This window comes from Anneissia japonica, unplaced genomic scaffold, assembly GCF_011630105.1.
Source record: "Anneissia japonica isolate Jap-2015-1 unplaced genomic scaffold, ASM1163010v1 scaffold7767_len233565_cov179, whole genome shotgun sequence".
Lineage (NCBI taxonomy): Eukaryota > Metazoa > Echinodermata > Crinoidea > Comatulida > Comatulidae > Anneissia > Anneissia japonica.
Window position 1 is genome coordinate 118,304 of NW_022744636.1, and position 16,641 is coordinate 134,944.

Sequence of the window (16,641 nt, forward strand, 5' to 3'; positions counted from 1 at the left end):
AGATGTGTATAAGAGACCTGATTAGTGGATTGTGATTGTGACGTTAAGTAATATTGAAACATGTAAATTTTGCAAATATGAGTGCCTGTTCTTTTTAAAAAAATAATAATAATAATGTTAACTATTATGTGTTGTTTTCTTTCTGTATTTACAAATCGTAATTATATTTTTTAAGAGTTCTCCTCCAAGATTTAAATTATAGTATTTTTTTCCGCCGAAGGACAAATTAACATTAAGACAAATACTTACCAATTAATCCATGAACATTTTCTGACAATCCCTGTCCATTTTCAATGTACACTCCCATGTACCCGACCTTCATGATGTTGTTGCCGGTCACCGCATGTCGCATTGCAACTAAAGTGATATTCGGTTGGATGTTGACACGGACAAATCGTTTGTTCACAATGCTTATCGATAAATCCTGAAAACCAACGGCTAAGTTATAATCCCATGTAAAGGTGTGCACCTCATCGAAAGTTATCTGCAATGGGCTAACGATTATCGTTTTATTTCCAATAACAAAGGTCACATCTCCAAAGTAGGAACGCTTTCGAAGTTTGCCAGGTCGGATGAATGGCTCCTCGATAATGTTACCGGTAACAGTGATACCTTCGCAATGTAAAAACAACAAAATTATGATTTTGTAAATAATGTCCGTAGGATAGGAAAGCAATATCTGCTTTTTTGCTCTGCAACAATACTTATAAGTAAAACCTTTGATAACTCTATTAAGGTTGGAATAGTAATACTAACAATAACACAACATTTGTATACAAAGCATTCTGTTGAAAAAAATATAGGTTGGTTTCCTTTTTAATAGGCCTTCAAAATCAACATTTCAAAGAAAACTGCATCATTCATTTTACTTTATTATCTATGTGTGAACGAGGAATTAAAGCCAAATCTAAAACATTTTCAAATGGTGTATTGGAGAATGGTTATATAGATGGATAACGTCAAGACGCATTCTGGTGGTGGTAGTGGAAATGTGTGAAACGTACAGCATCGATACTTTTGGAGGTATTAATTATAGTAACCATACCATAACCTTTGGTGCAGCATAGCAAATTGTTACCATAAGCATAGCATAGCAAATTGTTATCATAACCTTTGGTGCAGCATAGCAAATTGTTAACATAAGCATAGCATAGCAAATTGTTACCATAACCTTTAGTGCAGCATAGCAAATTGTTAGCATAAGCATAGCATAGCAAATTGTTAACATAACCTTTAGTGCAGCATAGCAAATTGTTACCATAAGCATAGCATAACAAATTGTTACCATAACCTTTGGTGCAGCATAGCAAATTGTTACCATAAGCATAGCATAGCAAATTGTTATCATAACCTTTGGTGCAGCATAGCAAATTGTTACCATAAGCATAGCATAGCAAATTGTTACCATAACCTTTAGTGCAGCATAGCAAATTGTTACCACAAGCATAGCATAGCAAATTGCTTATCATAACCTTTGGTGCAGCATAGCAAATTGTTACCATAAGCATAGCATAGCAAATTGTTATCATAACCTTTGGTGCAGCATAGCAAATTGTTACCATAATCATAGCATAGCAAATTGTTACCATAACCTTTAGTGCAGCATAGCAAATTGTTACCATAAGCATAGCATAACAAATTGTTACCATAACCTTTGGTGCAGCATAGCAAATTGTTAGCATAAGCATAGCATAGCAAATTGTTACCATAAAATAATGTAAGGTTTGGTGATGGAATACCTGGTGTGATACCTAGTACTTGTGCGTGAATAAAGTTTGCTACATAAAATAACAGGGATCTTTATGGTTTATGGTGGTAGGGATGACTGCAAGACTTTTGTAAACCGTCCGTAAGTTCAAAGTATATCTTTTTATATAATTTTCTACCATTTATATTCTGAAATTATTACTTCAATAAAATATTTTTTAAAATAGATTCGCCTCTTTGTCAGTTTTCTAAATGGAGTGTTTAAGAGAACAACCAACAAGTATCAAGTATCAAGTAAAATAAAGATTAATTAATCAAATTAATAAAATAAGTCTACATGTAAATGATGTGGTCTTTGTTAAAATCAAGCAGGAATTTCGGATCAGGCCCGGTTGAAACCTGTAATGCAAAGGGAGGCATCTGAAACACAGATCTGCATAATTGATTTACACATAATTATAAAGAAGTTCATTTGACAAAAACATGTGACATGCCTAAATATGGTCATGATGACATGACATCATGACCATATATAGCACATCATGTAGACAAAGCTAAAGATATTTGAAAAAAATGCTATTTATCCCACCATATTACAGGTCATTTTGATTCATTGGAGATTTTAAATTAACTTTTTTTTAAATAGTTTATTGGGTACAGGAAATTTGTCGTAAAGTTTACGTTTATATTGTGTGGTAATCGATTTAATTTGTTAAACGAAACTTGTGTTTGTATTTGTTTTAATTACTTGTGTGACCACATTAAGATATTTCTCCAACTTTTATGTGTTGTTCTCGGTTATAATGGTAGAAAAGAAATTCAATCAATCAATATTTCGTTTTTAATGCCTGATTTGAAAATAATGAAATTGGGTCGTGAATGTTGAGAAATAAAGTTAGTTTTCGGAGTTAGTTGTAACTGTTCTGATTTCTATGGTGAGACTGCTAGCGAACTTGACATTCACACGTACAAAAATCTTACCAAATGTAACAAAATGTAACCAAAAGTAACATTTTACGGCACGTGAAAGTACCTCCGTGTAATATCCTTGTAAAATCTCGGAACGTCTCGGTAATCTTTACCAGCCTCGCTGAGGCTGGTAAAGCTCCCGAGATGTAGCATGGATGGATCTGCGCATGCGCAGGGATTTCAACACATCAACAATCTACTGTGTTTCACGGGGTTCTTTGAATTTTCTTCTTTCTGCACGCGATTCTGATCCACTAGAAATAGATAGGCCTAGTTTTTCTCAATGATGAATGCATTACCCTTGTTATTGATGTTAATAAGTAATGGTAGAAGAAGCAGATATACATAAAATGAACGTCGGGATGGTGTTAGTACATCATTCCTGATGATGACATAATTAATGTCGAAATATTGAATCCCAACACGATGGCGTGTATTTCAATACTTGGAGTATGTATTATACTTTCTTGTGTTAGTACTATTACTAGAATTATCAAGAGTCGACAGAAACGTTGGAAGTTATGCCTAGTTTAGTAGTAGTAGTACAGTAGTTTATAGTAGTTGTTAAGGGCATTGATTGCTCCGAATGTTTACAGTGATGGTGAGTTCAACAGTCCATCTGTGACAGGGGTTCTCAACTAGGCCTAGGCCAGACCTATATCGCAGTAGGGGAAAAAATGATTCATTGAATAAACACAGTACATTTTACACGACCTTGGCAGTACCTTACAGACGCGTGTGAATGCTTTTTATCTCGGTAGGAATAACTCGGGAGATAGCTCGGTTACAATTTGTTAAATTTAATTTTACGTGTGAATCGGGTATTAGACTGACACAGGTTCAGGTTGATGATTTAGGAACAACAGGAAGCTTTCGCTAGAACGGAATCACTCATGCGTGACCGTCCTGCCTGGCGTCCTACGTTCTTTTGCATACGTAGATTTGGCCAAATTGCGTTCCAGAATCTACTCGACGAGGTAACATTAACGTTCTCGCATGCGCAGATGACTTTTAGTGACGTCATTACGTTCTACGTCCTCCGTCGTCGTGCAATCAAAAGCTCCTTATTATCACGTGTCTTTATGCTGCGCATCGTCTAAATCATATCATCATCTTCAACTTCTTATTAACAATGGAATGAAATTATTTCCTCAAATATAACAAATAATTATATCTTACCGTGTTCAGGATCTTGGATGAGTCGGTAATTATCGCCAGCGAGTCCCATGATGTTAAAGCAAACGTACATATCAGATTGAGGTACATGTACCATAAAATGGGGATCACCGTCGGCTATAAATCAATAAATCATTTTCGGAAACATTCTTTTAATAATTTTAATATTTTTAAATATTTTTTCTCCAATTTTGTATATTTTTGTATAAGTATTAACTTCATGAAGTTTTCCAAAAATATCTTTAATGTTGCTTGTTAAAAAATGCCTCGTGTCTCTGTCAACAAACTATTAAATTCTAATTGTTGACAATGTTATTTCTATTATATTTTACGTGTTAATAATGCATGTGTCTTCTTTTGGCATTTTTATGATTGAATTCACATTTAATAGCAAGTACATCGGCTTAAACACCGTATTACACTCTTTGATTATAATTGAAAGGCCAGATACCTTTATATTATTTTACCAAAGAGAAACATAGTTTCATGTCAGTAAACATTTTGGGAAAAGCTTAAAAATAAATTTAAACAGCTAATTTAAAAGAAACAAATAATGTCGAGACTCATAAATACCAGAATCGTGTCCGGTGGGGAATAAAGTTTTTACTTTAGTTAAGTGTTTGTCCATTTTTAGATTTTCTTTTATTTTATTTTCTTGTATCACGGGGAGTACATTATGCAACTTAGTTCATGTCGCTGAACAATAAGACAATAAAGTTTATTCTATCGTATCTTTCAGAATAAAAAAAAATCTTTACATTGATTTCCACCCGATTCAAGGGTCTATGCAAGAAACAAATTAGTATCATTGCATTTTTAATCTAGTCCTAAGTTATAAAAACGTATTTACTTACCAAATGTAGGTGCTGTAATTCAAAAAGAGATGATAAAAGAAGATCAACATTAAGTTCAAAGAGAAATATACAAATCTTTATTATGGGTTTGATACCATTTGACTCACTAAGTCCTCCATCTTGCTGACCTCCTCTCTCATTCCCCTAACATTTTAATACGTCTTCTATGGCCTTTATTTTAACATGCAATGTCTAATTTATTTTTATACAACGGTTAATTCATATGGAGTTATGAAGTTACTGATTTTTACTTTAACATCAACCGTTGGTATAGGAGAATATTGAAAAATAGAACAGTAATTATTAAAAATATATGATATTTTACCAAGATGAAAGAATGTATGTTAAGCTTAAAAAAAATAAAGAATGTACGATAGGAGCTATTAAGGTTAAATTTATAAATATTCTGGTGCAACTGATTTTCGTATCTGCAAAGATATATTACCTCTACTTTGACTGTCTTGTCTGTAATCGGTTATTGCGTCTAATTTTCGTATTGCTTGCCATGTTTTTCGAATTAATTTTTCAGTAATGTGTCAACATCATCTCAAGTCAACATTACTGCCTTGAAGCAAATATACTAGAAATACAAGATAGAGCACTCGCATAGCAAATGTGGGGCGGACTACGTCACACCTTACACGCATATCCAGTCGTAAGTGGCGCCCTTCAGTTTTCAATATAGCAATTTACACGCGTTTATCCAGTTCATATCCAGACGTAACAGGGCGCCCTTTTGTTGCTAAGTAAATCCAGAAGTACGCAGCGCCCTTCTCTTTTCGCTAATATCAGCTAATGATGTAAACTTTATCACTAATCACAGTCCGGTAATACGATTCTACACTTATTTAATTCTTCTGCTTTATTTATGCCTAGGGCCTACTTGTTTGTATCTTATGGATGGCAACAATGTCTACATCCACCAAATGGGCCGCCAAAAGAGGTTATGTATTCACCGACGGGTATTCACCGCGATGTAAAATTGGCAGAGGTTTTTTAGATCCAACAGTACCGGTACCTCATTGTTTTGTATTCCCAACACTCCTTTCGGTGGAACACTTTTTTTCATTGAAGAAGAACTCTATCTTGTGTTTCTAGTATCTTTTACTTGAAGTATTTTAAATGGAAGTCAATAAACTGAATATCTGTCTATGTCAGGCTATCTATCTATATATGCAACTTAAACAAAACTTTAAATTTTTGGGGAAAAAATATTCTTAATAAATATAGTAATAATTTTTATTATTTTTAGAAGATTTTAATAATTTTTAATTAGTACAAATTTCATATACTTACATGTATGCATTAAACGGCCTAAAGAAAAGAAACAAGAAGATCAGGTTAATGACGTACTGTAAACACCTTATGTAAACGGTAATATTGTTAAATATTACCGTATTGCATTCCACCCTTCAATTCGAGACCCCTAATTCTGGAACCCATCTTATATGAGGCCAGTTTTTCAATGTAGCAAATGATCACGCAGAAGGTGGGACATTATGATTCCATTAAGATATATTTTTGATTGCTTTAAGTGTACTAGTTAATGAGCATGGACACACCATATGTCGTTATCCATTGTAAAAATAATAATCAATTGCTTTTTGTATAAAACAAATTATTTAAGTCATTTATGTTATTTAATCATGATGTTCTTGAAAGAACCCAGCATTGTTTGTGTGCATATCGTAAACATGAATTTCAACGAATAAAACAAAAAATCAACAAAGACGCCAAAAATCGTTTAAGGATTTTGCTGTTAGTCGTCTCTGATTAGATAATCTTCCAAATCGCTTCTCAAGTGGCTAAGATTGAACATTAGCCAATCAGAAATTGTCGTTAAAAACTGCTATATACAATCTATCAATTTTTAAAATGAAACATAAACCTATAATGAAAAAAATTCCTTACCACCATAGGACGAAGCAGATCCCATAGACCTACTAGGTCCTATATGCAAATTAGAAGCAAACATTTTCCCTGTAAAATTAATAGAAATTTGGTCTGAAAAGTTTTCTATTATGTAAACAATTCAATATTTGTAATAATGATAATAATAATAATAATAATAATAATAATAATAATAATAAAGAGGATTATGATGTTGATGGACGATGATGATATTAATAATGACAATGTCGATGACCATGGTGATGGCATTAATAATGAGGATGGTGGAGGTGTTTACAATAACAATTAGGACAATAAATACAGAAAATAATGATAGGCCTAACATTAATTATGACAATTACATGTTATTTGTTGCAATGCTGTAGGATGTAATACTGTATGTGTCATTCATTTTTTGGAACAGAACAAAACATACCCCTATTCCCACTTGGTAGTCGTGGAGGTAATCTAGAATTCATGAAACTTCCTAAATGACAAAAGAAAGTTCTGTGGCTACAGTAGATATAAAAATATACCACGTGTTTGATCATTAAAATGTATGATAATAGATATATAATTAAATACTCAAATAGTATATTCAGAGTAGCAATTCATACAGTTTTATGGTAAGATGGCTCTGAGTTCAAATCCAAGTGTATTTATCGTGACTGAAAACAACTGTTGCTCCCTCCATAGGCTTCGTAATGTGACTAATAATAATGACAAATTTGATGATGACGTGGACGATGATGATGATGATGATGGACGATTATGATATTAATAATGACAATGTCCATGACCACGGTAATGACAATGATGAGGATGGTGGTGGTGTTTAAAATTACAATTAGGACAATAAAATAAGGGTAATAATGATAACATTAATTATAATGACAATTGCATGTTATAATGCTGTATAGGCTGTAATATGCCATTATTTAATTCTTGAAACAAAATAACAAAACATACCCTGTCTCTGACCAATAGCTGCTCCAGATACTCTAGATACTCCCAATATTCCTAAATGAAAAAAAAAATACTGCAATTACAGTAAATATTTAAAAAAAATACCAGGAAGGCCCTGGGTTCAAATCCAAGTGTTTTTTCTTGTGATTGAAAACAGCTGTCGCTCCCTCCCTAGGCTTCATAATCAGAGTTTATACGAAGGGCGCTGATACCCAAAAAGCTGGGCAACCACTGCGTAGTTTGACAAATCCAACTCCACTCCCTGTCAGTGCAGAGAACGCGAAGCCGTCTGCTGATCGCTAGTGGCTGTCTGAACGGGTCATGATTATAGACGATCCGTTGCGCTGCGCGCGCGTCGTGGCATTGCGTCCTTCATTAAATCGAGATGGTCGACGACCGTCGGGAGTAGTGATTCCCCGGCCTAAGAGAACGATAGCTTGACAATGAAAAGGTTCCCTAAAAAAGCACAGTAGCCACACAAACTGAAAAGATTAAAGTAATGTTACGCGGCAGTAACACTGATCACATATTTAAAAGGAACATAAAATGGCCTGACTTAAGGTTTCACTACCAGCACAGTTCAAATATAACATGCAGAGTGAAAATATCGTAACACTTCGCAAAGTTTGTTTTACCTGACGGAACGTCGTCCGCTTCTTTCTGTTCCTCTTTATTCGATGCAATGTATTCTGGTTTATCCTCTTCTGGTTTAACTACAATCAGTGACGTCAGTGGAGTGACGAAGTGATACTCAAGAGATAGTTTAAGGGCCTGCTGTTTCAATTCTTCTTTTTCAGCGCCGCTATTACTGATACCGCGACGCCGTAACAGGTCTTTAATCGACAAATACGCCCATAGACGCTCAGCAAAATCATCAATTGCATGTTTATTAAGGAGTGCTTCGGGTGGTTTCTAAAATAACAACAAAAAACATAAAATAATATACAGATTGCCTATTGTTCATTGATTCACTGTATATTAAATTTGATTTTAGCATTATTTGCTCTGAAAAAATGGTTCCATCACTACTACACACGCCTTATTATAAAGTTAAATATGTATGTAGAACTATTTGATAATTGGGTATGATAAAATATTGTCTAACCTCTGTATCGACTGTAAGTGGAAATTCTATAGCAACATCGACGGAATTTGCAGCAATTGTCATTTCAAGAATTTCGTTGGTAATGTTAGTCGCCTTTAGTTTACCGGTTACCACAAGCTCAGTACCTTGGAAATAATTTGGGAAAACAGTCTGCGTTAAGCTGTTCGTCTCTACTATTTTTTCAGGGTAATCGAAAACAACATTATAAAGAAGCGGGGTTGCAACTTCATCAAAGAATCCCTCTAACTGCAAGCTTGCCTTTGAATCGTCGTAAATCTTCCGAGCCAGGCCACGATTTCTCAAAGCCAGCTTCTCAAGAAATTTGTAGTCGACATTCTCACCAAAGCCAAGGTTGAAAAGCGAATATTTATTGTTTATTTCTCGCTCTACGTCTCTTTCAATTGCATTCAGGTCTGTTACTCCAGATGTCGGTTGTCCATCAGTCAGCATTATCAACATTGAAACACCATGTATGCTGTCATTTGCATTTTCCGTAAGTTTCTTTAAGAGCCTGACACCATCTATTAGACCTTCATGCAAATTTGTCCCTAAAAAATGAAATCAATCCATGTCAGCATTATTAGTGAGAAGGGAACAGTATTAGTATGTACTTAAGTCTGATAATCATTTTTAATTGTTTGATATTATATAATAAATGCAAATTATGACCATGGAGAAGCTCTCAATCATTACCGGCGAGGGCTCTTAGAGATGAAACAAAGTTCTTAGCACGTCTGATGTTTTCAGGAGTTGCTTGCTGAAGTGTATTTTTCCACTGCCGTGTGTAATCAGTAAATGTGACAATATTAAAATAATCTATGTCTCGCAAGTCATCCAGAATAGTGTTCATTGCATCTTTGGTTTGCTGTATTTTGCGTCCTGACATTGACCCACTAACATCAATGACAAAAACGACATTCTTCCGAACTACTGGTAGGCCTTCTGGGGAGAAGTAATGCACGAAGTATCCATTCACAATCTGTAACAAAACACACGCCTCTATTATATCTGGTAAAACACTTATAAGATAAATTTGTATCTAAGCAATTTATTACAATTTTCAAGAGAAAAAAAAATAGAACTAACTTGAAGTTCACCTCCGCTCTTTGGGTGGTTAACGTCATAACGAATGACGAAATCTCCTTGAATGCCATCCTCCGATTCCTGACGCTGTTCCTCAACTGTTGGCGCATATTCGATAAACGCTCTGGTGTCTCCTCCTTTGAGTATTAACTCACCAACACCGTGTTTTGTGACCTCCTTTCCATTAGCTTGCTCCTTCACCCAGCTTGTGTTCACTTCGCTCAGACCTTGAGTTTCAATAATTGCCACTTTTACATTCATACTCTTGACAATCTGTAAACATTCAGACACATACCAGTTTCAGTAGATCTAATAAAGTAAATCAACTGGTATTTCTAGATAATTAGTGTGAAGATTAATGTAAATAATATTTTTAAAATATATTGTTTATATGAAAATATTATTTACATTAGAGGTAATTGGCTAATATAAGAATACAAGAGCTATTAGCTTAACATAAGATACAATAATGTACCGTATGGTACGGTACATTACGCCACACTCAATCAATTAATGGATTTATAAGGCGCATATAAATACAGTAGCCACTATGAATTTCCACCTAACTTAACAAAGTGCATATACCCACTTCATCCATAAACTTTTTTAACTTGTAACATTTCCATTTTTAATAACCAAATGCCTATAATGTAAAAAATTTAAAATAATTTGCTGCATAAAAACATTACAGACGGCTAACATACGAAACACATTAAGACATACAGTACATCACACTCTGTGGCAAAAATCCCATCAAATTGAACAAAATGCATACACCGACCTCACTAATCAAGGTCTTGTAATCTCAAAAGCTCCGATGAGGCCAGCATAATAGAGGCATTCGAGTATATTGGCCCTAACGGCCACCCATACAAAAAACATTTATTAATCAATCAGCAAAAAAGATTAATCAATTAGCCGGCTATTAGAGCTCCTCATTGAAGATAAAAAGATCTATTAATCAATCAGTCGAGTTTTCTAGAGCTTCTCATTGGAGTTAATAATAGTAAAAATAATTGGCCCTAACGGCCGCCCATACAAAAGAGAATGAAAAAAAGATCTATTAACCAATCAGCCGGGTATTCCCAGAGCTCCTCAATCAGCTGATAGTTTCTGGAGCTTCTCATCGGAGCTAATGGCCCTAACGGCCGCCCATACAAAAAGGATAATTAAAAAAATATATTAATCAATCAGCCGGGTATTCCTAGATCCCCTCAATCAGCCGATTGTTTCTGGAGCTTCTCATCGGAGCTAATGGTCCTAACGGCCGCCCATACAAAAAAGAGAATGAAAAAAGATCTATTAATCAATCAGATGGGTATTCGTAGAATTCCTCATCGGAGCTAAAAACTAGAACTGTATATTTTAATTGTAATTAATTGATAGATCCGTGTTGGTAAAATTAATTCGTATGGCCTAGCAAGGCTAATACTTTATTGAAAGAAAAGCAATTGTTTAATACTGTTTTACCAACCTGACCAGGTCGAATACTGGTTCGATGCTCAAAATAACCGTCTTTACGTGTTAACATCTCTTGGTATATCAGTTCAAAAGTAACAAATGTTTTCTTGGCTACGCTAACCGACACCGAAAAACTGTTCACCTTCTCCGACCTGCAATGAAAATAATATAATTGGTTAAAATAATTGATGAAATTGATAGTAGAAAAAAAAATCTGTTGTGTAATTTTACAACCAAGAGACATCGAACCAACCATCGGGCCACCACTTAAATTGTGAGAGTTATATTATTATCATGTAACAAAACTATTGGAATTAGCCTGAGATATATTTTTTAAACATTGACCTCATTTTTAAGCTTTTTTTTGTTGATGGTGCATCCAGAAAAAAAATCAACAGTAAATTGAAAAAAAAAGTAATACGATTAACATTGCAGAACTAAAAATTCAGTTAACATGGCCAGGTTGGTTGTACAGTACATAAATATTGTTCTAACATAACGTCGTTATTTATTTATTATTATTTTGCCAATAAATTTAATTTACCTTAATGTTCTGTAGAATATAATGTTTATTTTAAATGATAAGTAAAATGAAAAGTAAAAAAGAATGATGAGTTGATTAATTGATAATGGAGGGTATTAAGCCGGGCACTCACTGCGACGGTCGTATGACCGTCGCACGACGAACCCACTCCGCCCTTCGTGAGCGCTAGACGACGCCACACCGTCTCTTCATTGCAGGTGGCAGTCTGAACGGATAGTCACTTAAAACAATCCGCTCTGCGTGCGCGTCGACCATCTGGTACAGTGAGTACCCGGCTTTAAGGGAGTAAGACAAGGGCTTTACTGTTGTTTAACGTGTCCTGCACTCTGACCCCTGTCCCTAGCTTCATTGTAGATCTTCTGAGCTTTTTCCTTTTCCTTGATCTCGGCAGGATACACAACGCCATCAATTTCCCTAAGTATGGGTTAAAGAAATTAAACATTCCTGAATTAAATTAAAATGGTATGCAATAATTTATATCTTGTGTGTAGTCCTACATTGTTTACAATACTTTATTGTCCTGTCGAATGCGAATTAATTATATTAAAAATAAAATATAGCACATTAGTAAAGCAAGTTTTACATTGGTATTTGGACCCACACAAAAAAAAAAGAAATATTCTTTTAATAACATACATTGAGAAGTTAGCAATGAACGCCTCTGTTGGAAGTCGAATAAGAAAGACAGCTTCCGCCGATTCATCGGCACGATTTCTCAGTATACTGGTTACGGTGGTACTAGCGAATCTTGAAGTAACAGCACCTCTTATCTGTAGTTTAGCGATCTCTGGTTTCCTCTGTAGAAATTAAGAAAAAAAAAAAACCGGCGTATATTTGAGATACTGGAAGTAACAGTACCAATACTAATATCGAACAGGGTGGTAGATTGGTATTCGGAAATCTTGCTGTGTTTTATTTGGCAAGAAATGATATCCGGTATTCCACTTCGTAATCTTCGTTCTTCATCTAAAAATGTCTTGACAGTTCTGTCTCGTAAAGGCAAAGCAAAAACTTATGGTCAACGTGCTTTTCCTTTTCAAGCCCCGTTTACATGGAATTCCATTTTTGTTTGCGATTCGTCTAATTCTCTTTATTTTGAGAAAAATCTTAAATTTATCTATTACTGGAACGTTTACTTGTTTTTTTCCTCACCTAGCGCCTTTGATAATTTTTTTAATTGGCGCTATAAAATATTTGTTATTATTGTTAATATTTTTATTATTATTAATAAAATTATTATTATTATTATTATTATTTTTATTAACTATTTTATTAAGAGACTAGCTCACTACAAGCACATTTATCCCTATAACAAAATTATTTTGAAAGACTGCAGGGCACGACAAAGACTATAATCCTTGTAATGACAAATTTGCTAGTCTTTTGCTCTTAAACAAAAACACAAACACAATGGATTGTATTATAACTTGTAGAAACCAATCCCATGAAAGTCAGAAAAAGACTAATTTCCAGTGTGGTTCTGCTGGTGGTTGGCAACCGGGTGACAATCCCCTGTTCATTTATGAATTTAATTTTTTTTTTTAACGTGCACATGGGCCATATTGCACACGAAACAAACGGCTAAGGCTCGGTTTCCATGGAATCGCTCACATTATGTGCGACAATTGTCGGGAAGGTTGAACCTGGTTCAACTTTGCCGATTGCTTTACAGACGATTCGAGGTGCCTTCCCGATTGCGTCGGGGCAGCTAGCAATGCACCCGATACATGCGATTCTATAAATCCCATAGACGGTACTCTATTGAAACTTGCATTTCAGGCCTACAGCTGAAACACAAGGACAACAACAACGCCAATTGGACTGGGAACCAAAAGATCTCCTCGGTGTACCACAGTGGCTACCACCAGTTTTGCCGATAGCACTAAAATGATGGTCATTCAATGAGACAGCGAATTTATCATGATGGTTTAACATATAGAAGAATTTAGACTTGAATTGACCTAGGTTATATATAATTTTATGATGCAGCCACCATCATAAGACTGATAAGGACCTATTTTTACTTGTTTTACTTAGTTACTAGGGGACACTAAACCATAGGAAGCATTTTTTTTTTCACAGAGGGCGGTAAACGTCGTGGAAGCAAAAAGTTGCTTATTCTGTAAACAATTTCAAGGAGTCCATAGACGAATTATAAGGGTCATACACTCAGCCCAATAGCATTTTTTGCCAAGCAAGACGAGTGTGTGGTGGTATGGTATGTTGCTTCACATCTCTTTGTTCTTCATTGTCGCAAACGAAACCATCTGTGTGAAAATGGTATAAATGTTGCGCAACAAATACATATCACTTCCAGATATTCAATTGATTGTCAATGTTGACAAAAAAATTCTCAATTCAACAACTTTCATTTTTACGACAATATCTTAAACTGAAAGTTTACTCACAAGTGACTTGGGCTTTTCGCCTTTTCCGTAACCCGAACCAACGTCTCGTTCACCTCGCTGTAAAATAGATGAAACTCCTCAAATCTATCCCATCAATTTCACCTTTATTATACGCATATTTTAATATACAAATGATCATAAACATAATTATTATTGCTGTATTTCAAAAATTACATCAAACAACAATCAAATGCCAATAACAGGATGCATTAAATTGGTTTACATATATATCAATACATAATATATATTTAAATATATGTATATGTTAAAAATCAATGTTTATAAAGATGCTTTTACCTCCAATGCCAAGTCTTCTTCATCTATATGAGTATCTTGTTCAACGCCAGTCAAAGGGGCTACCACGGCCAAAGGGGTTGCCCAAGATTGCTTTACAACTAAGCTGCCAAACCAGGTGATGCACACCAAAACTAACAGAGAAAGTCGGCCCATCATCTATCTGAGGGATTGAAATGAACTTTGCTAGCCAGTGTTTTTGCTACTAATAAACTTTACTCTACACACTAGTTGTGTCTTTAGAACCTTATTAATATTCCTAATAATATTAGGCCCATACCACATTCACAAGTACTAGAAACGTTTTGGTCGCTTTTAGTGACGTGCGAGTACGAAATCAGCGATATCTCGTGGCCTTAATTTTACCTGCCATAGATAACTCGAGTTATGATCCACTTGCATAACACATGTTAACACTGTGATGAATGGGATATTTCGTCAGTCTAATCGTAGTCGCTTTTACACGTGTTGTAATCATTTGGCTAAAGTGGTCATTATTACTCTCCACCAATAAATGACAAGAGGGCAGGTCCTACTTCCAGTCGAATGCGACTGCAGGTCGGTCCGGTCGCAGTGCTAGGTCCCGATAATGTGAGAGTTGCTTTAAGTATTTAGATTCAAAATTCCCGTTCCAATAAGTCTGCTACCAATCCCAACAATATACAAGTTGTACTTGTCGTCTTACATAGTTATTAATATAATATTCTTAGAATAACTATATAGTTTACTTCACAATAGTAAAGTTTACCTTAACTTTAGAGGGGCAATAAAGCTTTAAGATCAATTCAAAATAAATTATTGTAACGCTTCATGTGTTGCATCAAACGCATTAAAATCGCACCATTAGGCACATGGGAATAAAGCACTTTATAACAGGACTGAACAGGAAAACAGGAAAATTGTTTAGCTTACCTCTATCCTACTTGCTTGGCAAATTATACTCTAGACGTTACTCGCCTTTTTCCTGTGATTTATAGCCGGTATATGTCCGGAGATAATCTTCGATTACCAGTTTGTCAGCGAATCGGAGAGACGGAAGCTGTTAATGTGTATACAAGTAGGGCTACGTCACGCTGGATTCTGAATTGTTATCTAAAATAATATAAACTATATCCTAATGGAACTTGATGGTTTCCGTGCAGTGTCACAGGGTTATACAGTGGAAGCCATTATTAACCTAAGTTGAGCACGAAGCATCGTGTCATGACTTTTAAATAATTATTTTGACTATTTCTTATTCAAAAACATGAAATGCAACTCGTGTATATGATATTAACCCTACTGTGTAAGAGACCAAAATACACAACACACATGTACGAAATACGACGAACTTCATTGCAATCAAATCAAATCAAGTTTAACAAAGGTGGGGAAAACATTTTAAAAACATCACACACGAGAAACATACAAATATAAATAAAATAGAATAAATGCAATAATAGTCGATTATTGCAACAGGGGAAAAATAAAATCAATTAAACAAGTCGGACCGTCACCCAAAACCATAAAAAAAAAAAAGACTCGAATAATGTAATAATTACACATTCCGAGGGAGGTCTAATTGTTGCCGCCTGATGAAACAACTAGAATCAAACGCAAAATTCGTCTTCATCTATAATATTTTATACCAACAATGGCCCTAGAAATTTATTCAGGAAGTTCACTCTGGTGGAACGGCGAGATTGTGTACCTCTATAGCGCGGCTTTGAATACGGAATCGTTTTTAAGTGCTCTTAACAATGTTAGCAATTAATATGAGGAATCATTTTTTGGGAAATACGTGCTATTGATATTTTACACAATCAACAGTAACTTCGCCAATTTCGGAATGGAATGATGCTTATAAAATCAAGCACACATTATGAGACTTAGGGCGTTTTTGGTCGTTCGATAAACCGTGTACCTGTCTCTTATACACATCTAGATGTGTATAAGAGACAGCCTATATATTTTCCTATTTCTTAAACCTACCTACTATGCTATATTCTACCATAAAACTTGAATTGATATCTAAATGAAATCTATTGCTAGCCCTTAATTGATTAAGAGGATAAATGAAAAATATGAAAATCATCCAGTGTAAAATCGGAAGTATAATTCGAAAACCAGGTAATTGATATCCATTAGCATATTACACACACCCATTTGGAGGTGGCTCCAGCAGGGTGGGGGGGGGGGGGAACA

At 34.9% G+C, this 16,641-nt stretch overlaps 1 protein-coding gene across 4 annotated transcripts in view; it reads right to left on the minus strand.

The window, feature by feature from the left end:
* The window catches only part of LOC117119693 (inter-alpha-trypsin inhibitor heavy chain H3-like), a 17,203-nt gene extending 1,720 nt beyond the window's left edge, over window positions 1-15,483 (minus strand). Inside the window, exons 1-17 of one of the 4 annotated variants that reach the window (XM_033264527.1) lie at window positions 15,370-15,483; window positions 14,461-14,620; window positions 14,164-14,220; window positions 12,392-12,552; window positions 12,059-12,169; window positions 11,225-11,363; window positions 9,754-10,023; window positions 9,361-9,646; window positions 8,668-9,215; window positions 8,198-8,474; window positions 7,566-7,616; window positions 7,033-7,083; window positions 6,618-6,686; window positions 6,003-6,020; window positions 4,707-4,718; window positions 3,856-3,969; window positions 250-612 (exon numbers count right to left, since the gene is read on the minus strand). In XM_033264527.1, the coding sequence (XP_033120418.1) occupies window positions 250-612; window positions 3,856-3,969; window positions 4,707-4,718; window positions 6,003-6,020; window positions 6,618-6,686; window positions 7,033-7,083; window positions 7,566-7,616; window positions 8,198-8,474; window positions 8,668-9,215; window positions 9,361-9,646; window positions 9,754-10,023; window positions 11,225-11,363; window positions 12,059-12,169; window positions 12,392-12,552; window positions 14,164-14,220; window positions 14,461-14,616 (2,683 nt within the window). In that variant the 5' untranslated portion in view covers window positions 14,617-14,620; window positions 15,370-15,483. Of the gene's footprint in view, window positions 1-249; window positions 613-3,855; window positions 3,970-4,706; window positions 4,719-6,002; window positions 6,021-6,617; window positions 6,687-7,032; window positions 7,084-7,565; window positions 7,617-8,197; window positions 8,475-8,667; window positions 9,216-9,360; window positions 9,647-9,753; window positions 10,024-11,224; window positions 11,364-12,058; window positions 12,170-12,391; window positions 12,553-14,163; window positions 14,221-14,460; window positions 14,621-14,823; window positions 14,847-15,205; window positions 15,227-15,369 lie in introns of those variants that run through there. The other 3 variants (XM_033264529.1, XM_033264528.1, XM_033264530.1) reach the window with 3 other exon arrangements.
* Between the last annotated feature and the right edge of the window lie 1,158 nt (window positions 15,484-16,641).